The 26552-nt window shown below is 45.4% G+C and overlaps 1 protein-coding gene across 12 annotated transcripts in view; it reads right to left on the bottom strand.

The window, feature by feature from the left end:
* Positions 1-13517: 13517 nt before the first annotated feature.
* Positions 13518-26552, bottom strand: part of LOC110533651 (activator of transcription and developmental regulator AUTS2) — a 484459-nt gene continuing 471424 nt past the window's right edge. For 4 of the 12 annotated variants that reach the window (XM_021618068.2, XM_021618069.2, XM_021618076.2 and 1 more), the window contains 11 exons: positions 25028-25266; positions 22317-22361; positions 19259-19354; positions 18969-19040; positions 18822-18851; positions 18530-18601; positions 17748-17889; positions 17311-17391; positions 17050-17133; positions 16625-16865; positions 13518-16389 (listed from right to left, as the gene is read on the bottom strand). In XM_021618068.2, the coding sequence (XP_021473743.2) occupies positions 15096-16389; positions 16625-16865; positions 17050-17133; positions 17311-17391; positions 17748-17889; positions 18530-18601; positions 18822-18851; positions 18969-19040; positions 19259-19354; positions 22317-22361; positions 25028-25266 (2396 nt within the window). In that variant the 3' untranslated portion in view covers positions 13518-15095. The remainder of the gene's footprint in view (positions 16390-16624; positions 16866-17049; positions 17134-17310; positions 17392-17747; positions 17890-18529; positions 18602-18821; positions 18852-18968; positions 19041-19258; positions 19355-22316; positions 22362-25027; positions 25267-26552) is intronic. The other 8 variants (XM_021618073.2, XM_021618074.2, XM_021618071.2 and 5 more) reach the window with 6 other exon arrangements.

Here is a 26552-nt window from a genome sequence, read left to right as displayed (position 1 = left end):
CAAGAACACAAAGGCAACCTGCCTAAATGACAACCGACCCGTAGCACTCATGCCCGTAGCCATGAAGTGCTTTGAAAGGTTGGTAATGGCTCACATCAACATCATTATCCCAGAAACCCTAGACCCACTCAAATTTGCATACCGCCCCAACAGATCCACAGATGACGCAATCTCTATTGCACTGCCATTTCCCACCTGGACAAAAGGAACACTTATGTGAGAATGCTATTCATTGACTACAGCTCAGCGTTCAACACCATAGTAAAAGCTCATCACTAAGCTAAGGATCTTGGGACTAAACACCTCCCTTGGCAACTGGATCCTGGATTTCCTGACAGGCCGTCCCCAGGTGGTGAAGGTAGGTAGCAACACATCTGCCCCGCTGACCCTCAACACTGGAGCTCCCCAAGGGTGCGTGCTCAGTCCACTCCTGTACTCCCTGTTCACCCATGACTGCATAGCCAGGCACGACTCCAACACCATCATTAAGTTTGCAGACGACATGACAGTAGTAGGCCTGATCACCGACAACGACGAGACAGCCTATAGGGAGGAGGTCAGAGACCTGGCCGGGTGGTGCCAGAATAACAACCTATCCCTCAACGTAACCAAGACTAAGGATATGATTGTGGACTACAGGAAAAGGAGGACAGAGCACGCCCCCATTCTCATCGACGGGGATGTAGTGGAGCAGGTTGAGAGCTTCAAGTTACTTGGTGTCCACATCAACAACAAACCAGAATGGTCCAAACACACCAAGACAGTCATGAAGAGGGCACGACAAAGCCTATTACCCCTCAGGAAACGTGGCATGGGTCGGTCCTGAGATCCTCAAAAGGTTCTACAGCTGTAATATCGAGAGCATCACTGGTTGCATCACTGGCTGGTACGACAATCGCTCGGCCTCTGACCGCAAGGCGGCCCAGTACATCACTGGGGCAAAGCTGCCTGCCATTCAAGACCTCTACACTAGGCGGTGTCAGAGGAAGGCCCTTAAAATTGTCAAAGACCCCAGCCACCCCAGTCATAGACTGTTCTTGGCACTGCAACCACATGGCAAGTGGTACCAGAATGTCAAGTCTAGAACAAAAAGGCTTCTCAACAGTTTTTACCCCCAAGCCATAAGACTCCTGAACAGGTAAATAAATGGCTACCCGAACTATTTGTAATGTGTACCCCCCTCCAACCCCTCTTTTTTTACGCTGCTGCTATATATGCATAGTTACTTTAACTATACATTCATGTACATACTACCTCAATTGGTCCGACCAACCAGTGCTCCCGCACATTGGCTAACCGGGCTATCTGCACTGTGTCCCGCCAACCCCTCTTTTACACTACTGCTACTCTCTGTTCATCATTTATGCATAGTCACTTTAACCATATCTACATGTACATACTACCTCAATCAGCCTGACTAACCGGTGTCTGTATGTAGCCTCGCTACTTTTATAGCCTCGCTACTGTATATAGCCTGTCTTTTTACTGTTTTATTTCTTTACTTACCTATTGTTCACCTAATACTTTTTTGCACTATTGGTTAGAGCCTGTAAGTAAGGTCTACCTACACCTGTTGTATTCGGCGCACGTGACAAATAAACTTTGATTTTATTTGAAACAGTGTGCGATTCATTCTAAGTCTAATACTACGCCAATGACTAGGCGTCTCAGACCCCGTAACGGGAGGAGGAAAGACCAGAGAAGGCTCGGCCTCTGACTCCGACCCGTTGCTTAATGGGAAGAACCAGTTGAAAGTTTCTGTCGGCTGAATGAGCGGCATTCCTACAGCATTTCCCTCCAGAAGCCATGAGAAAAGTTTCCGGCTGCGGGGACTGTGTGAGGGGATTTACGCGATGGGTCCCATTTTTAAGTCTTAGGTATGATTCGGCCAGGGATCGAACTACGAACCTTCCAATATCAGGGCTTACACTAACCTCAAGGCCACTGAGTTGGTGTGTACAGACTTTGTTTTTGCCCTCTTGCTCATGATCTATGGATGGCTGGATCAATAGCTGATGATTTGCCAATAGCTCTGTGTGTCTGTTGTCTGTCTTGGCAGTCAGGCAGAGTGTTTGACTGGTGGCCAATAAACCAACTACAGTAGAGCACTTAGCTGTGAAGCAGAATGTCCATAGCTATAATTGGGTGTCTGATAATGGATAGGACCCCAGAACATTGATCTGGGGTCAGTGTTGAAATCAATCATGGACCCTAATAACTGGCTCGCTAATCACCAGCATCCCAGCAGCATACCACCCAGCATCCCACTGCTGGCTTGCTTCTGAAGCTAAGCAGGGTTGTCCTGGATGGGAGACCAGATGCTGCTGGAAGTGGTGTTGGAGGTTCAGTAGGAGGCAACCTTTCCTCTGATCAAGAATATCCCAATGCACCAGGCCAGTGATTGGGGACATTGCCCTGTATAAGTTGCCATCTTTCACATGGGAAGTTAAACGGGTGTCCTGGCTCTCTGTGGTCACTAAAGATCCCATGGCACTTATAGTAAGAGTAGGGGTGTTAACCCCGGTGTCCTGGCTAAATTCCCAATCTGGCCCTCATACAGTACAATCACGGTCACCTAATCATCCCCAGCTTACATTTGGCACATCCATCGCCCTGCCTCTCCCCTGTAACTATTCCCCAGGTCGTTGCTGTAAATGAGAATGTGTTCTTAGTCAACTTACCTGATAAAATAAGGGTTAAATAACATTTTAAAAATCACAGGCACGGATGCACACACACACAATTGGGCTATACACTGGGTTTGTTTAGCTGCCCTTCAATTATCACAGTCATCATCATAATAGTCCCTATGGATGTGTCTACTGGCATGATAATGACACTTTTGACGGCTGTAAAAATACATTCTCCTATATTGCAAATGGATTGGACTTATTGGGTTATGTAGCTTGTGCCATTCTATTCTCATTGAATTAATGTACAATTAATAATGCATTCCCTCGTCCCATTCTGTCTTTAATATATTTTATTGAAATGTATTTTCTGTTTCCATTCTCAATATGTGACAAATTCTACCTCACACAGAGGGAAAGGACTAGAATTTGTTAAGCACCTGGGGAATTGTGCAGCCTACCTCTCCAGATCCCTTCCATTTGCCTGCTCAAGTTATTAATTGTTTGCACAGATTGGGGGTGGGCTTAGGGGGGTAAGAGAGGGAGAGTGCTTATTGGTTTTTCAAGAGGGTTTCCTTGGCAACGTTATCTGGTTGTACACAGTCTCAGCCGGCTGCGTAGCTGGATGATTTATCTTGTAAGCGTAATATGTTCCCTTCTAAGAAAAAGACCGTCTGAAATCATTGGTATAATCAAACCTACTCTCCTCTAACGTGTTGCTGCCTCTCCTGCTGCCACAGCAAAGCAGTAATGAGGGAGAAACTATTCTACACTCTGTAATGTCTGTAGAAAACCTTATATTTTAGCACAGACAGTCACTGTGGTAGAATGAGGGCGTGTACAACACCACCCACTCCCAACATATTTCATTTAGAATGCCAGAATGACAGTAAAGGATTCTGAGGTGGAGGTGATGTCCCAGCTGCTGAACTCTCTTTAGAAATATCATCCCTTTTCCCAGTCATTCCTATTTCATCTCGTAATCCCAGTGGGAGAGCACCCCCACCCTACTACCATGTATCTACTAGGATCATCTAGCTTAGCTAGGTCAAGGGTCATGTGTTATTAGCTGACCCTGAAGCTCATACACTGTCACCTCTGACATCACCTGTGGTGACGAGACATTTTAGTGACAAATATGTGACGTAAAAATGGCACCCAGGCTGCTTTTACAGTTGTTTCCTGTAGTTAGTGTATGGAGGACTATGTTAATGGGTGAGTAAGATGTTATAGTCACCCCCCAAGGTCATCATCACGAGAGCCAGCCAGCCAGCCAGCAACACTTTGTTACATACCACAGGAATGCAGAATGCATTGCGTGAGGGGAATTATATTCAGAGAGCTGATCTTCAGTTCTGTTCCATATGGTGGTGAAGAGGAAAAGAGTATTTAAGAATGCAGCGAGGAGAGGTCAGCGGCTGACAGGCTGGGAAGTGAGGGGGGTGAGCTGGTTTAATATCCTCTCAGCGGTGTGGATCACAGCAGACATGCAGGGAGAGAGCACACTCTCTGATCTCCTGTCAGTGAGACAAGGCTGCTATCTGTACATCTACATCAAATCAAATGTTTGAATACAACAGGTAGACCTTACAGTGAAATGCTTACTTACAAGCCCTTAACCAACAATGCACTTTTAAGAAAAATAAGTGTTAAGTAAAAAATGGATAACAAAAAAATCTAAGTAAAAAATCATTAAAGAGCAGCAGTAAAAAAACAATAGCGAGACTATATAGAGGGGGTACCGGTACAGAGTCAATGTGCGCGGGCACCGAATAATTGAGGTAATATGTACATGTAGGTAGAGTTAAAGTGACTATGCATAGAAAATAACCAGAGTAGCAGCAGCGTAACAGAGGAGGGGTAGAAGCTTTAAGAAGCCTTTTGGATCTAGACTTGGCGCTCCGGTACCACTTGCCATGCGGTAGCAGAGAGAACAGTCTATGACTAGGGTGGCTCTGGAGTCTTTGATCATTTTTAGGGCCTTCCTCTGACACTGCCTGGTATAGAGGTCCTGGATGGTAGGAAGCTTGGCCCCAGGGATGTACTGGGCCATACGCATTACCCTCTGTAGTGCCTTGCGGTCAGAGGCCGAGCAGTTGCCATACCAGGCAGTGATGCTACCAGTCAGGATGCTCTCGATGATGCAGTTGTAGAACTTTTTTTGCGGATCTGAGGACCAATGCCAAATCTTTTCAGTCTCCTGAGGGGGAATAGGCTTTGTCGTGCCATCTTCACGACCGTCTTGATGTGTTTGAACCATGATAGTTTGTTAGTGATGTGGACAACAAGGAAGTTGAAGTTCTCAACCTGCTCCACTACAGCCCCGTCGATGAGAATGGGGGTGTGCTCGGTCCTCCTTTTCCTGTATTTCACAATAATCTCCTTTGTCTTGATCACGTTGAGGGAGAGGTTGTTGTCCTGGCACCGCACGGCCAGGTCTCTGACCTCCTCCCTATAGGCTGTCTCATCGTTGTCAGTGATCAGGCTGTTGTCATCGGTAAACTTAATGACGGTGTTGGAGTCGTTCCTGGCCATGCAGTCATGAGTGAACAGGGAGTACAGGAGTGGACTAAGCACACACCCCTGAGGGGCCCCCCGTGTTGAGGATCAGCGTGGGGGATGCGTTGTTACCTACCCTTACCACCTGGGGACGGCCCGTCAGGAAGTCCAGGATCCAGTTGCAGAGGGAGGTGTGTAGTCCCAGGATCCTTAGCTTAGTAATGAGCTTTGGGGGCACTATGTTGTTGAACGCTGAGCTGTAGTCAATGAATACCATTCTCACATAGGTGTTCCTTTTGTCCAGATGGGAAAGGACAGTGTGGAGTGCAATAGAGATTGGATCATCTGTGGATCTGTTGTGGCGGTATGTGAAATTTGACTGGGTCTATTGTTTCTGGGATAATGGTGTTGATGTGAGTCATGACCAGCCTTTCAAAGCACTTCAGATGTGAGTGCTACGGGTCTGTAGTCATTTAGGCAGGTTACCTTAGGGACTGGGACTGGTGGACTGGTGTTCTGCTTGAAACATGTTGGTATCACACACGCCGTTGAAAATGTCAGTGTAGACACTTGCCTGTTGGTCAACGCATGCTCAGAGTACACGTCCTGGTAATCCGTCTGGCCCTGCAGCCTTGTGAATGTTGACCTGTTTAAAGGTCTTACTCACATCGGCTAAGGAGAACGTGATCACACAGTTGTCCGGAACAGCTGATGCTCTCATGCATGTTTCAGTGTTATTTACCTCGAAGCGAGCATAGAAGTAATTTAGCTCGTCTGGTAGGCTCGTGTCACTGGGCAGCTCGAGGCTGTGCTTCCCTTTGTAGTCTGTAATAGATTCCACAGCAGCTCAGCCTCTCACAAACTGGAAACTCAAATTAGCCCTGGCTGGCTACTCACCCTGCAGATCACAGACCCAGACACCAGACCTGCTGGGTTAAAATAGTATTTGTTTTCTTTCAATTTCTTTGATATTTTAATTGACTGAGCCTGTCTGGCCAGGCTGGGTGGGTTTGTTATTTTGGCATCTATTTCTTTGCTGCCATTGTGCCCAGGAAAGGTCATTCAAATCCTCTTTGAATCCAGGTTTCCTGAACCCTGCAGACAGTGCACTTACTATTGCAGTCTTTTACATAGTGATTTGTGCTCTTAATCTGCACCTCTGCCCGACTCCATTACAAGTGATCAACCTCCAACAACTTGTAATCAGGAGGGTACAATGGAGATGGGACAAAAAAAACATCCTTGGCGACTAATGTGATGCGTTTACTTTTTCCTCATTGAGATTGGATTCATATCCGTTATTACCATGGTGATGTCAGTGATACATCTGGGTTTGTACATGCGTGTGTGTGCATGTGGGCTTGTCCATGTGTATACACTGTGTAGTATCATCACCCTGAGGCGCCTCAGTATGGGTCGCAGGTCAGGGTGGTGATGGATTCGTATGGGGCCATCCCTCTCCCTCCAAGGCCCCCTGGATATGACAGCAGCCCACCCCAGGCTATTTCAAACCAGGCAATTAGAGTGCCCTGTCTTTCCTTCCCTCTCCATGCCGCACACGTACTTCTGTCCAGCACCACAGATTGAGATCTTCCTGGTCCCGCAGGCCTACCCATCATGTCTACTCTAAGTTGGTTCGATCGGTCTGTAATATGAAGGGTGATGGGAGGTTGGTTTTCCTAGGTGATTTTGCTGACCTCAGGAGAAAGATTGTATAAATCGTTTTCATGTAGAAACCAGTGGGTCCAGGGGACAGGGAGGGGTCAGAGAGTAGACATGATCAGAGAGAAAAGACTGTGGGGCACTAGACCATTAGATCTGACAGACAGAGAATTGGATGGGGTGAAGTGCTCAAAGGAAGAGTCACTCTGAAGGAATCTGCACTGTATACAAATAATCCTGTGGAAACCTGTTACGAATCTGTGTTTTATTTATTTGCCAGGCATACATAGGTAATTGAACCCAAGTGGTGTTAGAGGCCAACCCATGTACACACATCCACGTCACAACCCTATTTCAAGGATAAAGGATTAGGAAAGCAGACAGTTGTGACAAAAAGAAAAATACAGATGTAGGATTTTAATTTGACCAGTATTGTTGCCGCAAAATAATCCTGCACCAACAGGTTTGAATGTGTCCATAATGTTGCTTGATCGGTGGTTAGTCTATAAGATGGCCAAAATTAGGCTACATGAAAAGTCCAATAATGTTAGTAATATAACTGTATGTTAGTGTGGGTTTTCGGTGAATTTATGTAAATTACGAAGCTCATCTGCATTTCCTGCAGCACAGGAACATTCTCAGCAACAACCGAGTGATCAAATTAAGATCATACATCTCTATATAGTAGGTAGGCTAGCCAGACTTGAAAAGGAGAGAAATCACCTCCCCTAGTTCTGATTTAATCTAATTGTTTTGAGGAGTGGAATCTAGCATCTGCACCCAATAACCAGTACACTAATGATTTACCTGGCTCTGTGTTTTGTGTGAAAAGGTTATTGTCTGGTCTGGAATCACCCCTGTACATGCTAGAAACAGTATATTGAAAAATAAGTATCTTAATAATTGTTTTCACAGATGGAACATAATTGTCTCTGAGACCAAAATGCTAATTCCTACTTCGGAATTACAGTCACACACACAGTTGACATGCAAGCTGTCACAATATGCACAAGTTAGTGTTCCACCTTGTAGAAAAAGGCTCTGCTATTCATTAACCTTTTGAGGAACTCATAACAGGTAAGAAAATATACATTTTTGCAAAAACTAGACACATTTTCCCCCTCTACCTGTTTTTACATGACCACTTTCTCCAACTTCATGAATAAAGAATTGTTTGGCACAGCTGATGAGGTGTCGTACAAATGAATGTGACTGGCAACGATAAATCATTTAAAATTAAAGCCCCTCGTCTCGTCAATGATGGAATGAGTCTATCTGCTTAGTATTGGCTAGTTGTAAACTCAGCAAAAAAATAATGTCCTTTCACTTTCAACTGCGTTTATTTTCAGCAAACTTAACATTTGTATGAACATAAGATTCAATCAGACTACTGTCTGTAAGCTGTCGGTGTCTTAACGACCGGGCCATTTATTATTTTGCTGAGTTTATAACGACCAACTACTGCAGCTAAGTTCATTCCTCAAGCAGGAATGTCATTTCAAGACCTGCAAGTCTACCACAGTAATAAATGTTGTTGTACGCCTATTCGTTTTGAGCTATTCCTCTACTGTGTGGTCTGTTATTTCCAAAATGACTTCCAGTAGAACATAACAATGTAGCAGTCTTTCTGATGACCTTGTAGGCCTGCAGAGAATCAGGAATGTGTTTAGACAGGCAGCCCAATTCAATTTCTGAAAAGATCTCATTTCAAAAGATCTGATGTGATTGGTCAAAAGAGAATGCGTAAACGCAGCCGGGAGGCTGAATGGAAATACTAGCAGATCTGTGCACATTTGACCATCAGCTGGATATGTTAGGTATCAGGATAATTTAGGTTCAAACAAGAAATCACTTCCAGTACTATGTGTTCATACCTTGTGGGGTATGTGTAAATAAAGGGGACATGGAATTACAGGAACAATATCTCCCCCTGGTACCTTATGTTTGATATGTTTCAGGCAATAATACAAAGGAATCCCTATTGTTTTAAACTTTGGGCCAGATTCCAACTGAACCTCCCCCAGCAATGTCTATGCAGTGTTTGTTTGCTCAACAACTGTTCACAGACACATGGCCATTTGTCCATGCCTTAGTTCTGAAAACTGGAGGCCTTTGGTTGTAGTGTGAAGTGAGTTTGGTATAAAGTAACACTTCTGTGATTTATATTTGAAAATATGACCTATAGCAACAAGGTAGGTTGACTACAGTTCCTATAGGGAAAAAGTATGTTATATGCTATTGTGCGAACACTGAAATGCATGTTTGATTGAATATTATCTTACAATCTCTGCTATGCATATTAAGTATAAATGCACACAACCCCATGCCTCTCCTCTCACTAATGATTTAAGAACTCTGTACGAAATTAAAGTTTTTTTCTGCTGCGATTCCTAGCATCACTCATTTTAATAGCTGGAGCTCCAGCAGAGCTCAGATGAATGACAGCGTTCTGTTTTTAGCTCGCTTCTCTGAACAAACATCAGGTGAACATTACCATGGAGACTGCCAGTGAAAATGTCCCATTTATGAGAAGGGAAGTACACTGCTCAATAAAATAAAGGGAACACTAAAATAACACATCCTAGATCTGAATGAATGAAATATTATTTTATTTACATCGTTGAATGTGCTGACAACAAAATCACACAAATTATCAATGGAAATCAAATTGATCAACCCATGGAGGTCTGGATTTGGAGTCACACTCAAAATTAAAGTGGAAAACCACACTACAGGCTGATCCAACTTTGATGTAATGTCCTTAAAACAAGTCTAAATGAGGCTCAGTAGTGTGTGTGGCCTCCACGTGCCTGTATGACCTCCCTACAACGCCTGGGCATGCTCCTGATGAGGTGACGGATGGCCTCCTGAGGGATCTCCTCCCAGACCTGGACTAAAGCATCCGCCAACTCCTGGACAGTCTGTGGTGCAACGTGGCGTTGGTGACATGATGTCCCAGATGTGATCAATTGGATTCAGGTCTGGGGAACGGGCGGGCCAGTCCATAGCATCAATGCCTTCCTCTTGCAGGAACTGCTGACACACTCCAGCCACATGAGGTCTAGCATTGTCTTGCATAAGGAGGAACCCAGGGCCAACCGCACCACATATGGTCTCACAAGGGGTCTGAGGAGCTCATCTCGGTACCTAATGGCAGTCAGGCTACCTCTGGCGAGCACATGGAGAGTTGTGCGGCCCCCCAAATAAATGCCACCCCACACCATGACTGACCCACCACACTGTGCTCAGTGTGAACCTGCTTTCATCTGTGAAGAGCACAAGGCGCCAGTGGCGAATTTGCCAATCTTGGTGTTCTCTGGCAAATGTCAAACGTCCTGCACGGTGTTGGGCTGTAAGCACAACCCCCACCTGTGGACGTCGGGCCCTCATACCACCCTCATGGAGTCTGTTTCTGACCATTTGAGCAGACACATGAACATTTGTGGCCTGCTGGAGGTCATTTTGCAGGGCTCTGGCAGTACTCATCCTGCTCCTCCTTGCACAAAGGAGGAGGTATCGGTCCCGCTGCTGGGTTGTTGCCGTCCTACGGCCTCCTCCACGTCTCCTGATGTACTTGCCTGTCTCCCGGTAGCGCCTCCATGCTTTGGACACTACACTGACAGACACAGCAAACCTTCTTGCCACAGTTCGCATTGATGTGCCATCCTGGATTAGCTGCACTACCTGAGCCACTTGTGTGGGTTGTAGACTCCGTCTCATGCTACCACTAGAGTGAAAGCACCGCCAGCATTCAAAAGTGGCCAAAACATCAGCCGGGAAGCATAGGAACTGAGAAGTGGTCTGTGGTCACCACCTGCAGAACCACTCCTTTATTGGGGGTGTCTTGCTAATTGCCTATAAATTCCACCTGTTGTCTATTCCATTTGCACAACAGCATGTGAAATTTATTGTCAATCAGTGTTGCTTCCTAAGTGGACAGTTTGATTTCACAGAAGTGTGATTGACTTGGAGTTACATTGTGTTGTTTAAGTGTTCCCTTTATTTTTTTGAGCAGTGTATGTTTGTTTGAATGTGATTAGGTTTGTTGTCAGACGAAATATTCTGTCTATTCCCACCAAATCGCCTTTTCTAAAAATGTATTTTTGCTGTTATGGCCAGTCTGAGCGTTGTATAAGGATTGTTGTGGAGGAAGCAACACAAGCCTAGGAAAGGGACAAAAGTAATCTGCTATAAATAATGCATCCGATGGGTAGAGGGGTAGCACATTTTAAATCTAAGTTTTTAGGCTCTTCAGAAGTTCATATAGTTTTTTTCTGGGATCCTCCCCTGCCCCAGAATATCCCTGTGATAAGCTTCCCTAGGAGTTTGTTATTCCCTCCAACTATAGGGAAGCGTATCACAAAGACTGCCCACAAATGACTTGCTAGCTCTACTGGTGTACTACCAGTCTAGGGTTAGGGTTGAACCGGGGTGTGGACATGAAGTTAGGGTTAGGGTTTTGGCTAGGGTTAGGGTTGAACCGGGGTGTGGACATGAAGTTAAGGGTTAGGGTTAGAGTTTTGGCTAGGGTTAGGGTTGAACCGGGGTGTGGACGTGAAGCTAGGATTAAGATTAGGGTTTTGGCTAGGGTTAGGGTTGAACCGGGGTGAGGACATGAAGTTAGGATTAGGGTTTTGGCTAGGGTTAGGGTTGAACCGGGGTGCGGACGTGAAGCTAGGATTAAGATTAGGGTTTTGGCTAGGGTTAGGGTTGAATCAGGATTTGGATATTATACTAGGGTTCTCTCTCTGGTAGTCCATCGGTTTTGACGATGGCGACTCGTGCACTAACTGGTTTATTGTGTGTTCTTGAATGACTCAGGAGTCTGAGTTTTGAAGCACATACTCTGAGGTATGAAGGACAGATGTGCTTCCATTGGTGTTGTTGGTCCGGTTGAGAGGGAATGCTGATTTTCTCTGGTTGCAGTGAAGGTTCTATTTTCTTTAACCTTGGTAGACATCATTTTTTTGTTAGGTCAACTTATTGGGTATCTATTTAATCTGTACATATGAAAGTGTGTGGACCAGGATAACGCTCAATAGTGAAATGTCAGTCTCCATATCTTTTATCTTTGAATAATATCTCTCTCGCTCTCTCTCACTGTCTCTCTCTAGTGTACAATACACACAGGGCTAGGGGGTAATGCAGGGATATGGATATGATCCTAGATGGTGGTGTACAATTCCACCTCAACAAATAGCTGTGAGACTGGTTCAATCTGTTTTTGTGACAGAGATGAGGAGGAAGGACATAAGCACAACGCTACAGGAAGTGTTCTGTTCTGGGAGCTCTCTGCCTTACTGTCCCTCTGTCTGCAGTCTTGACCAATTTGTTTTTATTAGACTTTGTTTCCATCTAGTGTCAAAGAAAGAGAATACACATTTTCAATGAATTCTCTGAACTGTTCTCCATACATACTGTAGTCAACTTTACTGAACTCAATTTGCCCCCATTCCATGCTGCTTAAACAAATAATATATATGCATACAGTACCAGTCAGTTTGGACACAGCTACTCGTTCAAGGGTTTTTCTTGATTTTTGCAATTTTCTTTGAATAATAGTGAAGACATCAAAACTATGAAAAAACACATACGTAATCATGTAGTAACCAAAAAACCTATGCAGACAATGTAGACCTGTGTTGGAGGCTGCAGCACTACTGCTAGACCAGCCAAGCCATGTAAATTACCTATGAAAGTTAGGCCTAGGTTCAATCAGATCGCGCATTGGTTGTTTTGGCGGAGTTGGAGGTGTAATTGTGTGCTTACAAATTGGTGAGTGGCTGCTCTTGTGTGCCACCAACCACACTTACTTAGTATCCAAACCGCGTTCGTCCTTCAAAACGGCGATAGAATGTGTTGGCTAAATCCATTATAGAAATAATGACGGGCTAATACATGTTTTCATGTTAATTTGGATGTGGAAGGGGGGGAGGGATTAATTGCCTAACGGTCTTATCGAGGTGTAGACAATAGAACATCATGCATTCAAGTGATTGCACAAACTTCTTACGCAGCTAGCTGCATGAGATTTGTCGTTTTGTACAGTCGGGTGCAGTTTCGTTGCATCCAATGGCAGTGTCTGCGATAAGGTAACGCAAGAAGTTGCTTGTGGACCACCCCGACACCGCCAAAACAACCACGATAATACTTACTTATCAACAATGCACATTTAAATGAATCCTGGCCTGTATAGAGGCTTACAACGGGTAGCGCCCTCTGCTGAGAAAAAACACCTTTGAGTTGAGGGTGATGATAACAGTGTGGAAATTCACAGCTCAAATCTGGTGTCATCAAAACAACTGGGCAATCACAGGTCAATACATTTTTGTACATTCTCTTATCCAGAGCAACTAGGGTTCAGTGCCTTGCTCAAGGGCACATAGACCCATTTTTCACAAGTCGGCTTGGGGAGCCGAAGCAATGACCTGACTGGCCCAACGCTATTAATCGCTAGGCTACCTGCCACCACCATATTAATAAGAGATTATTGGCTATAGATATCTATCAAAAAGTCGTAATTCACTTCAGGAAATGTGAATACCATACAGTACTGTGAGTAATTGCTTATTTAGAGTGATGGAGATATTGATGGATTTTCAGTGCTCTCCATCATGCCCTTGAGTCTGACGTCTGCCCCGGCACAGGTAGATTTATGAGTTGGTCTAGTAATATCCGGGAACCGCCATTGTTTTCCTCTCATGGTCATAAAAAAGCCAGTAGACATTTTTAGTTCACATTTTTTAATAACATGGCACAATTTACATAACACACGTTTAAATGAGGAGCATGCTGAAGATTCAGTCGCATCGTTTGTTTTGTTTTGTTTCTCATCTAGAAAGACAGTTTTTTTTTTTTTACATACATGATAAACAGCAAAATTGTTTTTCTTGTTTACAATCTCTTTGCAATATGCATTGACTAACCACTACGGCTCCAGTGGACATTTTTAATGTGGGTTAAAAAAAACACTGCACAACATCTGGCTCTCACAGAGTTTTTGAAGCGCACAACTAAACCTTCAGTGGACTACTAAAATAGATATCTGCTCTTTAGAAACAAACTGTCCATAGTTTAGACGGGCTTTTTTGTCTTTATTTTTTATTTTTGTAGATACAACAGCTTAGGATAGCACTTTAATACACTGTTAGACCAACATAACTTATTTCCAAACACATACTGTACACTCCTTCAGAGGGGAAAATGTGGGGTCTTTTTGTAAATGTGCTGTATTCTCTCCAAAACAAGAATGGTGGTAGGAGTTGAGTTGTTGGAGTAAGTGATCCCTCTCACTTTCTATCAACCTTTCTCTGTTAGGTCAGTGGTTCCCAACCAGACATACTACGACCCCTGGGGATACTTGGCCTATCCAGGGGATACTTGGCCTATCCAGTGGGTACTTGTGAAGACTCTTTAGACCGTAGGCTTACTGGTAAAATGCACATGAGGGGGTACTCCGGGCAGAGCAAAATTCACTTGGTGGTACAGTAAGGGAAAAAAGTTGGGAACCACTGTGACTTCAGGCATTGGAATTCCTCTACAAAATGAATAGCTTTATAATATAAATTTTAAGGATTGTTACCACACTTTTGTATCATATTTAAGAAAATTGTTTAACGTTTGCACATTTTCTATGAGTACTGTGGGTTTGTGAGGTCTAGGTTGTGGAGAGAATACAGTTTTGTCAGAGTCCGTTGGGATGGTGACCAGGCTGGCTTTCAGAGTAGAAGCCAAGACATTTGTTGCATAGTTGAATGTGGGGCATGGTGGTACAATGTTAACCTTTTCAGCTGCGTCAAGCTAAAACCAATCAGCAAAAAGCACATTCTGAACTTCCTCCTCATTAATAATAGTCCTCTATTTACATTTGTTCAAAGTAAAGCTTTCAAAACACCCTTTTGCATATTTGTACCATGATTTGTTCCTTAAGGAGTGAGCATGTCGACTGTACACATATCTACACACTTTGCTGCCTGTCAATGCATTGAAGTACCTGTACATTCCAAAACGTCTTTGTGAGGGTGCCGTTTCCATTGCCCTACACACCTTCAGGGTAGTCCAGGACACGTTCTGTACAAGAGAAAGAATACACACAAAAAGCAGGAGCAAACTGGAGCAACCCCCCCACACACAACTTTTTAATTTTTTTACAAAAACATAATCTGTGGGTGTTCTCCCCCACATATTATTCACAGCTATGGTACAGTCTGCTGTTCCCAAAGCTAAGTGCTTGGTGTGAGGCACAGGGCAGAGTATGCCTGTAGTCTGCCTCCAATCCAGGGTGAGGATTGCGCCCCACTCTGCTCACCGTGCCTCTATGTCTTTGTGGTTGTGTGCTGATGGTCTGTCTCTGATGTCTGTGGTGAGGGGCGTAGTCCGTCTGGGGGAGCCAGGCCTGGCACCCAGCGTGGGGATGAGGGGGGGCGGGGCACTCAGGGAGGCTGTGGGCGGGGTTTTGTTCAGGATACCGTTCTGGTGAGCGGCGTGAGCTGCAGCGGCGGCCGAAGGGCTGACCCTGGGGTAGTGCATGCTGGGTAATCCGGGGACCATGAGGCCAGCGTGGTGGTGTGGCAGGTGGCCGTCCAGGGCCGGGTGGTGCATTGCGGCATGCAGGCGGCCGTGCTCGTAGTCTTCTCTGAGCATGTGCAACCGCTCACGCTCCTCTAAGTGTGCCCGGGCCTCCTGCTCCCGGCGCTGCTCCAGGGCTAGAGGGTGGTGGTGGTCGCGGTTAAAGTCATGAGCTTCTCGGTCCCTGTAGGAGCGTTCTGCCTCGTAGAGGCGCTGCCCGGCCAGCCGATGCAGGGGGTCGTTTCTCAGCAGCAGGTCCCTGGCCAGAGGGTCCCGTCTGTGGATGTCTAGGCCCCTGTAGGGGTCCCTCATGGGGTCCCAGTGGAAGGCTGGGTAGGGGAACCTCTCTGCCCCCGGAATTGGGCTGATGCCCAAGAAGGGGGCCACCATTCGAGTCCTCTCCAGGCCACTGATGTTGTTCATTGGGTGGACACCCGCCATGCCCATGGGCATCGCCATGGAGGAAGGGGGGTGGTGGTGGGTGTGGAGGCTGGGCGTGAGGGGCACCTGGGGCAGGTGGAGGTGAGGGTGAGAGGGGGGTCTGTCCCTGTCCGTAGGGCTGTCCTGCTCCTCTTTCCTCTCCTCCTTTACCTTCACCTCGTTGTTGTTCTTCTTGTGGTGCTCGTAGAGAGAAGGCAGCTCTCCCTTCTTCTCCATCAGGGCCTCCCTCTCCCCCCTCCCCAGCCCCCCGTTGGGCCGGTCCAGGCTGGTCTGACGGATGTAGGGTGAGGTCGTTCCTCTACCGTTGGCCTTGTCCTCAGTCACCCGCCCGTCGTGGATGATTGGCGTTGTGTCCTTGTCGCTGTGGTGATTCTCTTTGAGTTTGTGCTCGTCTGTGCCGTTGAGCTTCCAGGAGTCGGGGTGCTCCCGCTCCCTGTCTCGGTCTTTGGGCTTGTCCTTGTCCCTGGGGGGTTCACTGGGGGGCAGGTGGTTCTTTTGGGGCTCTGGGGGACGGCTGTGACCCAGTTGGCTGATAGGGTTAATGGGGACTGGGGACGGATGGCTCTGGTGACGCTTCTCCATGGCTTCCCTGGATGGACACAAAACAATGGGTTTTAAAGATTAAGGAAATGTAACATTTGTACCACTATTTCAGTGTTTGTCAGTGGTTTAATTTTAGGGTACATTGAGTTGGCACAAGTCCCCTAAAACATCGACATCTATTAAACTCTCAAATAAAATAGTCTCAGCCATGACAAAGCTTTACAACTTCTGACATTCTGCTGGTGTGACTGCTACAGGTAAAACCCCTCCATTACACCCACCTCTCCTTGTCGTCTTTGTTGATGGAGGACGTGTCTCGCTTGTCTGAGTCTCTGTCTCTCTCATGGGAGCTGACTGAGGCGCTCCTCTCCGAGTCGGCAGGTTTGAGCCAAGGCGGAGGGGTGGGGAAGGAGGGTGGTGTGCGGTGCAGCCGGTTCCATGGCTCGTGGTTGTTGTTGAAGTGCTGCTGTGCATTGGGGTTGTCTTTATGGCCAAACACAGAGTTAGGCGCTGTTAGAGATTCAACATACGGAAAGAAGAAAATACCAAAACGCAAGTTAAAAGCATATCTCGCTGGTGTGGCGGTCAGTCAAGTCTAATGTTAGAATTTGATAACTTCATGCAACATACATTTTTATAATCTAACAGGAAATCCTCAAATGTTTGGTTGTCAAATACATGATGTTGTCATGGAAATGAAACTCACTTAGTGCTGGGTTTCCAAGCCCACCGAAGGCTGCTGTGCTGAGAGATGAGAGACCTCCAAACGAGGGAGGCCTACTGAATGGCTCTAAGAGAGAGAGAGAGAACACAGTCAGCACATTATCTAAATTGCTCCTGTACTGGGTCAACCAGCTTCTGACACAGACATACTGTACTTGTTAGCTCTCCATACAGCCTCAGTGAGACAAGGATCAATTGATGTGCATTTGACGTGACTAGGTGCGCTGTGCGTGCTGTGTCTTACCTAAGTGAGGTGCAGGGGTGAGGAAGTTGCCGGGGTGGTGGGGAGGGTGGCCGAACGGTCCGGCTGACGGGTGTGTAGAACCTGACATGGAAAAGAGAGTTTATGTAACACATCTTCCATAAGGATTTTAAACTGAGAAACAGTATTCTTTCCTTTTAAGAGGCAAGAGCATTGATCTTAGCATGTAATCTATAACCCAGGTGGAGACCTGTGCGCTGCCTCGACACTCTGCTAAAAATAGACCACTCTATGGGTCCAGAAGGATTGATCTCCTTTGGAGAAGAGGTCCTGGAAGTAGTGTGTCAATCATAGAAATACAATGACCAATGAGTGTTCCAGTCAAATTTCCCTGGTCTGAAGGGCTTTTCCCTTCTAAAAATCGAATTTCTTTGGCGTCAATCATCTTCTACCAAGGGCACTAACCAACCCACACTCACCTGCTGCTGAGAAGAGTGTGGCGGGACGTGCTAAGTCGTGGTGGTGGTGCATCGCGCCAAAGAGGCTGGGGCCGGGGGGTCGACTCAGGAACTCCGGCTTGAGCCCGAAGTCCAGCTTGTGCGGGTCGACCTGCATCTGCTGCTGGAAGACGCCAGACAGGAGGAAACAGCACATGAAAAACACACCACCAACGCTGCAGGATCAGCAAGGATACAAACTGTAAAAAGGGTTTTGTTGGTTATTTGTGGGCTAAGGCATGAAGGTACCCAGTAATGTAGAGGAAATAAAAAATAGGTGGGTAAACGCTGAGCGCCGATCGCGGTGATTAAAGTAACGCCCCCTATATTTTTAGTGCATTTCTCTGCAAAAGGGTTGTAAACACTTACCCTCCACTACATCAGTGAAAGTAACACAAGATGGCAGTCCTCTTATAAGATTCTCTATGGGACTCTCTCTCTCTATACTGTCTCTCTATACTGTCTCTCTCTCTCACTGTCTCTCTCTCTCTCTCTCTATACTGTCTCTCTCTCTCTATACTGTCTCTCTATACTGTCTCTCTCTCTATACTGTCTCTCTCTCCTATCTCTCTCTCTCTATACTGTCTCTCTCTCTCTCTATACTGTCTCTCTCCAGGAGAGGAGCTGGATTACACTACTACCTCAACTAGACTGGGTCTTAGATGATAAAACATTGGGGTTTAGAGAACCACACTATAATGAAGCACATTAGACAGTGTTTATCTATAGTCTGAGTGGAAGGAAGTGCAAAGGGGAGGTCTCACCTTGACTTTCTGTTGGTGGTGGTAGATCTGCCAGGCCATATGGACATGCATGGCACACCACTTCCCTGGTTTCTGCACAAAACACAAAGCCAGCTGATATGGTTAACCTTAAATGTAGGATTCTCAAGGACTGTATATGCATTAGGGACATTTTTATTTGTCCAGGACAAGGTTTAATCTTTGTCCAGTTTGTTCACTAACTTGGTTGTGCAAACAACAACATTTTACTGCAATAAACATATTAGGGGAAGGAAGTTAGGGGAGAAACAACTACAGCTATTAACATTCTTACCCTGAGAATGGGCCGAAACGGATCCGTTAGCTAGAGGAGAGAGAGAGAGAGAGATGGCTCAGTTACTTTAATGTGTGTCATTCAGGCGTTCCTAATTAGCAACTATGCATGGCTTCCTTATTGAGTATGTCCAGCTAGGGTGCTTACCCTGGGGTCCTTCTGTAAGAGTGTGTGTGGGACTGCTCCAGGTCTTGAGGCCACATCCAGTGGGTTAGAAGTCTGCAGAACACAGAGAGAGCTCATTGTGAGAGGAGGTATGGGGAGCATCGTCTCTGTCTTCAGTGTGTGCATGCACATGTTTTTCAAGTTCACTCCCTATTCTGATAACGTACTGTATGTTTAGCTGTGTGTTGGTCTTCAGAGAGCACACTACACTGAAGGTGTGTTTATCAGGTTCACCAACTGTGTGTGTGTGTGGTGTTGGGCTGTGGCCCTACCTTGGGCTGGAAGGCCCCCTGCAGCGAGCCAAAGGGCCCGGTTGGAGGGATCACCGGTGGAATGCCGGACACGCCCGGGGGGTAGGAGTGGAACAGCTGAGAAAAGAAGAGAAGGAACAGAGAGAGGAGTGATGATGGGTGGAGTGTTGTGTTGTTCAGACAGGGAAGGACAGCAGCTGTATGAACAGTGAGATGAAGGAGAGAGGGGCCAGGATGACATGACAGGGTACAGGGTGGGCGGGGTGGAAGGAACAACACCAGCATCACTAGGGGTAAACATCCAAACCGCCGTAAGTCAGGTAGCTACAACTGTCACTGATCTTAGTGCCTCAAAGTGTTCAGCAAAACTAAAATGGTCACACTTGTTTATTCTACTGAAATCACCAGGTATTTACTAAGCCCTAACATTGAAATTACACACTAATAACCTATGAATTACTTGTTAGCCGCTAAAACCCATTTACTGCTATAGTCTTTCTCTGTGAGTGTGGACAGTTAAAAGGAACTCTCACCAGAAAGAATACTCCTATGTAATCACAACCAGTGTCTCTCTGTTGACACATTAATTCATTCATTTTAAATAGGGGTTAGCCCACCTAACTGTGCTGATAGCAGTGAGATGAATTAAGACCAAACTCTGACGAACATGTAATTGCTACTCTGATTCACAACGTGGGAAACAGGTGAATGCCTCTGAATAGCAGAGCAGTAAATGAAGGCAGAGGTTAAGTGGTAGAGACAAAGCATACAGCGGCACACACTCACATACCACTCACATACCACACACAGACTCACATACCACACACACACTCACATACCACTCACATACCACACACACACTCACATACCACACATACCACACACACACTCACATACCACTCACATACCACACACACACACACTCACATACCACACACACACACTCACATACCACACACACTCACATACCACACACACACTCACATACCACACACAGACTCACATACCACACACACACTCACATACCACTCACATACCACACACAGACTCACATACCACACACACACTCACATACCACTCACATACCACACACACACTCACATACCACACATACCACACACACACTCACATACCACACACACACTCACATACCACACACACACTCACATACCACACACAGACTCACATACCACACACACACTCACATACCACTCACATACCACACACACACACTCACATACCACACACACACTCACATACCACACACACTCACATACCACACACAGACTCACATACCACACACACACTCACATACCACACACACACACTCACATACCACACACACACACTCACATACCACACACACACACTCACATACCACTCACATACCACACACAGACTCACATACCACTCACATACCACACACAGACTCACATACCACACACACACACTCACATACCACACACACACTCACATACCACACACACACTCACATACCACTCACATACCAATCACATACCACACACACACTCACATACCACACACACTCACATACCAATCACATACCACACACACACTCACATACCACTCACATACTCACATACCACACACACACTCACATACCACTCACATACCACACACACACTCACATACCACTCACATACCACACACACACTCACATACCACTCACATACCACACACACTCACATACCACACACACATTCACATACCACACACACACTCACATACCACTCACATACCACACACACACTCACATACCACACATACACTCACATACCACTCACATACCACACACACTCACATACCACACACACACTCACATACCACACACAGACTCACATACCACACACACACTCACATACCACTCACATACCACACACAGACTCACATACCACACACACACTCACATACCACTCACATACCACACACACACTCACATACCACACATACCACACACACTCACATACCACACACACACTCACATACCACACACACACTCACATACCACACACAGACTCACATACCACACACACACTCACATACCACTCACATACCACACACACACACTCACATACCACACACACACTCACATACCACACACACTCACATACCACACACAGACTCACATACCACACACACACTCACATACCACACACACACACTCACATACCACACACACACACTCACATACCACACACACACACTCACATACCACTCACATACCACACACAGACTCACATACCACTCACATACCACACACAGACTCACATACCACACACACACACTCACATACCACACACACACTCACATACCACACACACACTCACATACCACTCACATACCAATCACATACCACACACACACTCACATACCAATCACATACCACACACACACTCACATACCACTCACATACTCACATACCACACACACACTCACATACCACTCACATACCACACACACACTCACATACCACTCACATACCACACACACACTCACATACCACTCACATACCACACACACTCACATACCACACACACATTCACATACCACACACACACTCACATACCACTCACATACCACACACACACTCACATACCACACATACACTCACATACCACTCACACACTCACATACCACACACATACCACACACACACTCACATACCACACACACACTTGCATACCACACACACACTCACATACCACACACATACCACACACACACTTGATAGAGCCACTGAACTCAATTGATAATTTGTTCGATTCACTTGAGTAGGAAGGGGGTTGAAATGCTTCAGCCAGGTTCCACAGTAGTGAATGAATGAGCAAGCAGACAGTTGTGTTAGCAGACAGACATTTGTGATGGGAAAGACATAGATAGAGCATCTGCCCAGTCTTCATCTGTGGACAGACAGGACGCTGTATTCTCTCAGAGCAGAAGCTGAGGGGGATGGCATGGGAGCTATTGTACAAATACACACACAGCTACAACATGGACTAGCATGGCTGGATGGGTGAAGAATGCACAAACTGCCCCACAAACACAAAGAGAAACTCACGCTGTGTCTGTAGAAAGGGTCAACTTTTGTTGGGAATTTTTCAAACTGTAGAAGGAATGAAATAAACAGAACTAAGAACAAGGATGATACAGAGAGGATACAGTGGCTTGCAAAACTATTCACCCCCTTTGGCATTTTTCCTATTTTGTTGCCTTACAATCTGGAATTTAAAATGTATTTTTGGGGGGTTTGTATAATTTGATTTACACAACATGCCTACCACTTTGAAGATGCAAAATATTTTTTATTGTGAATCAAACAAGAAATAAGACAAAAAAACAGAAAACTTGAGTGTGCATAACTATTCACCCCCCCAAAGTCAATACTTTGTAGAGCCACCTTTTGCAGCAATTACAGCTGCAAGTCTCTTGGGGTATGTCTCTATAAGCTTGACACATCTAGCCACTGGGATTTTTGCCCATTCTTCAATTGCTCCAGCTCCTTCAAGTTGGATGGGTTCTGCTAGTGAACAGCAATCTTTAAGTCATACCACAGATTCTCAATTGGATTGAGGTCTGGGCTTTGACTAGGCCATTCCAAGACATTTAAATATTTCCCACTTGAGTGTTGCTTTAGCAGTATGCTTAGGGTCATTGTCCTGCTGGAAGGTGAACCTCCGTCCCAGTCTCAAATCTCTGGAAGACTGAAACAGGTTTCCCCAAGAATTTCCCTGCATTTAGCGCCATCCATCATTCCTTCAATTCTGACCAGTTTCCCAGTCCCTGCCGATGAAAAACATCCCCACAGCATGATGCTGCCACCACCATGCCTCACTGTGGGGATGGTATTCTCGGGGTGATGGAAGGTTTTGGGTTTGCGTCAGACATAGCGTTTTCCTTTATGGTCTCATCTGAACAGAGTACTTTCTTCCATATGTTTGGGGAGTCTCCCACATGCCTTTTGGCGAACACCATAAAGCCCAGCTCTGTGGAGTGTACGGCTTAAAGTGGTCCTATGGACAGATACTCCAATCTCTGCTGTGGAGCTTTGCAGCTCCTTCAGGGTTATCTTTGATCTCTTTGTTGCCTCTCTGATTAATGCCCTCCTTGCCAGGTCTGTGAGTTTTGGTGGGCGTCCCTCTCTTGGCAGGTTTGTTGTGGTGCCATATTCTTTCCATTTTTAAATAATAGATTTAATGGTGCTCCGTGGGATGTTCAAAGTTTCTATTTTTTACAACCCAACCCTGATCTGTACTTCTCCACAACTTTGTCCCTGACCTGTTTGGAGAGCTCCTCGGTCTTCATGGTGCCGCTTGCTTGGTGGTGCCCATTGATTAGTGGTGTTGCAGACTCTGGGGCATTTCAGAACAGGTGTATATATACTGAGATCATGTGACACTTAGATTGAACACAGGTGGACATGATTTAACTAATTATGTGACTTCTGAAGGTAATTGGTTGCACCAGATCTTATTTAGGGGCTTCATAGCAAGGGGTGAATAAATATGCACACACCACTTTTCCATTGACATTTTTTTGAATTTTTTGAAACAAGTAATTTTTTAAATTTCACTTCACCAATTTGGACTATTTTGTGTATGTCCATTAGATGGAATCATAATAAAAATCTATTTAAATTACAGGTTGTAATGTAACAAAATAGGAAAAACACCAAGTTGGGTGAATACTTTTGCAAGGCACTGTACGTGCTAACTAACATAGAGAGTTGAGTGACTACATAATGTCCCCTTTTTAGGACATTTCAGGAGTCACACAATGTACATCTGAAAGAATATCGCAGCAGCTCAACAGAAGCTTAATTATCGACATGAAAGACTGGGCTATTTAGTGAATCAAGAAGACAGAGGAGCCATTTGGCCACATCGTTATCCTCTGCCTGAAGAGTCCTTTCCCTGCTTTTCACCCTCCCATTTTGTGAGTGACTGAAGAGCTCATAAACTATCCAGCTCTCTGTATTTCTGTGTTTAATTTAGGGAGGTTTAAGTGGTTTAATGTGGACCCAGGGAGAACATTTCCCCCAGTTAAGTTTAAACACTGCGGCCGTAAAAACACTTTTATGTCCTCATTAGCTGTCAGAGCGCTAGCCATTCCGCCTTTGAGGAAAATCTTCAGAGCAATGTAAAATACTCAGTGGTTACAGTAGGCCTATGTGAGAGTGTGTGTGTGTGCATTGTCTGGGGCCACGGTGTGTCTGTGTGTGTGTATGTGTGTACGTGTGTGCGTGCGTGTATGTGTTAGAGAGAGGGCTGGTGAGCAGGCCTGTTTCAGAGGGACAGCCACACAGTGCCTGTGGCCTCAAACTAACAGCATGTTAATGCTAGTTTAAAAATAGCTCCATTCCAGTTTGGGGTGCCCGAAATATGCCAGAGAAAACACACACAAAAATTGGGGAGAAGAAAGGTATCACTGTGGTAAAAAACGCAGAAACAGATGGGTCATCATTGAGAGACACGCCACAGAAAACCCCTGTTTCCCTCCAGCAAGACTGGAACTGCCTTATAGTACTATAGGATCACCAATACTGTATTAAAACACTCACATTCAAAAACACTATCCATTCCACCCTACTGTTTCTGTATGTACAACAAAAACCTTTTTGGAGATTTTTGCTGTAAATGCTTAATAAAATAAACCATAATTAAACATTATTATCATTATCCACACCCCTTACCCCCCAGTCCACCTCCCCTTCCAGTCCAAAACCACCAACCCCCTCTGCCCTCCCAGGAGTGGTGTTCTACTTATCCTCACATTTCTGGCTGGGGTACGCACCATGGGGGGTGCAGGGGTAGGCATGATGGCGTGGGAGAAGGGGGTGAAGGTGTGCTGGTGGGTGTGCTGGTGCGTGTGTTGGTGCTGATGCTGGTGCTGGTGCTGGTGTTGGTGGTGCTCGGTGCGCAGGTACGGGGGCGGGCCCAGGGAGGCCCCGCGGTCGGCGCTCTGCGAGGCGAGGAAACGGTTGTTGAGCTCCTGGCGCAGCAGGTCTTGTTCTGGAGGAGAGAGAAAGGAGAGGTAGAGAAGAGGAAGAGAGGAGGAAAGATGACACTCACGGTCAGGACCAGTGTCCGTTTGTCCACACTGGATCTGTTTTGTCTAAGAATAGCAGAGTAAGACAAGACGTGATAGTCAAAGTGTCTGTGCTTGATCGGTTTTGTGTGAGAGTAACAACATCTATAGAGGTACAGTACTTCATAATCAGAGTAACAACATCTATAAAGGTACAGTACTTCATGATCAGAGTAACAACATCTATAGAGGTACAGTACTTCATGATCAGAGTAACAACATCTATAGAGGTACAGAACTTCATTGTCAGAGTAACAACATCTATAGAGGTACAGTACTTCATGATCAGAGTAACAACATCTATAGAGGTACAGTACTTCATGATCAGAGTAACAACATCTATAGAGGTACAGTACTTCATGATCAGAGTAACAACATCTATAGAGGTACAGTACTTCATAATCAGAGTAACAACATCTATAAAGGTACAGTACTTCATGATCAGAGTAACAACATCTATAGAGGTACAGTACTTCATGATCAGAGTAACAACATCTATAGAGGTACAGTACTTCATGATCAGAGTAACAACCCTTACAGAGGATGTATAGTGTTAGTCACATATCACATTAAAACCAAGATAGAGAACCAAAGTTCAGGTATTCTCTTTACTATGGGAGTCACACAGGGCATCCCTGAATGGTGCCTGCTGCTCCAAGAGTCAGCACCTTTATTGCAATTACATGAATACCTCAAAAAACATTTTAGAACGGAGCTGTTGATCAACTGACTGGCAAACAACGGCTTGAGGAGAAATAGAGAAATGCATTTTATATCCATCCAAATTGAGTAAATTGGCCCGAGAAATTGTATTTTCTCCAGAGTAACCAAATAATTTGTATTCCACTGTAATATAATGCACCATTTCATACATTTATTTCTAGCTCTTACTGAGATGAGGGACATTTTATTTGTTTCTTCATAAAAGTTTCATTAGAATCTGAACAATATACAGCAGAGTTCATTATGCTGTTTTGACTGAATAGATTTCTGTGAGATGAACACATTGCCTTGTGAAAATGAGAATTACCCATAGTTTTATTAAACCATGATAATACTCCCTTTCAGTGAGACCCTGACATTAAGCTAGATCACAAGTGGCACGACAGGAGAGGGCATTCATCACATGGGCTGATTGGGGGGAAAAAGTGTGTGTTGTTTGAGTGATCAACCAATCAAACACAACAGAATCTTGACCGAGGGAAGGACA

Source organism: Oncorhynchus mykiss, chromosome 10 (assembly GCF_013265735.2).
Source record: "Oncorhynchus mykiss isolate Arlee chromosome 10, USDA_OmykA_1.1, whole genome shotgun sequence".
Lineage (NCBI taxonomy): Eukaryota > Metazoa > Chordata > Actinopteri > Salmoniformes > Salmonidae > Oncorhynchus > Oncorhynchus mykiss.
This window is presented reverse-complemented; position numbering and strand designations above follow the sequence as displayed.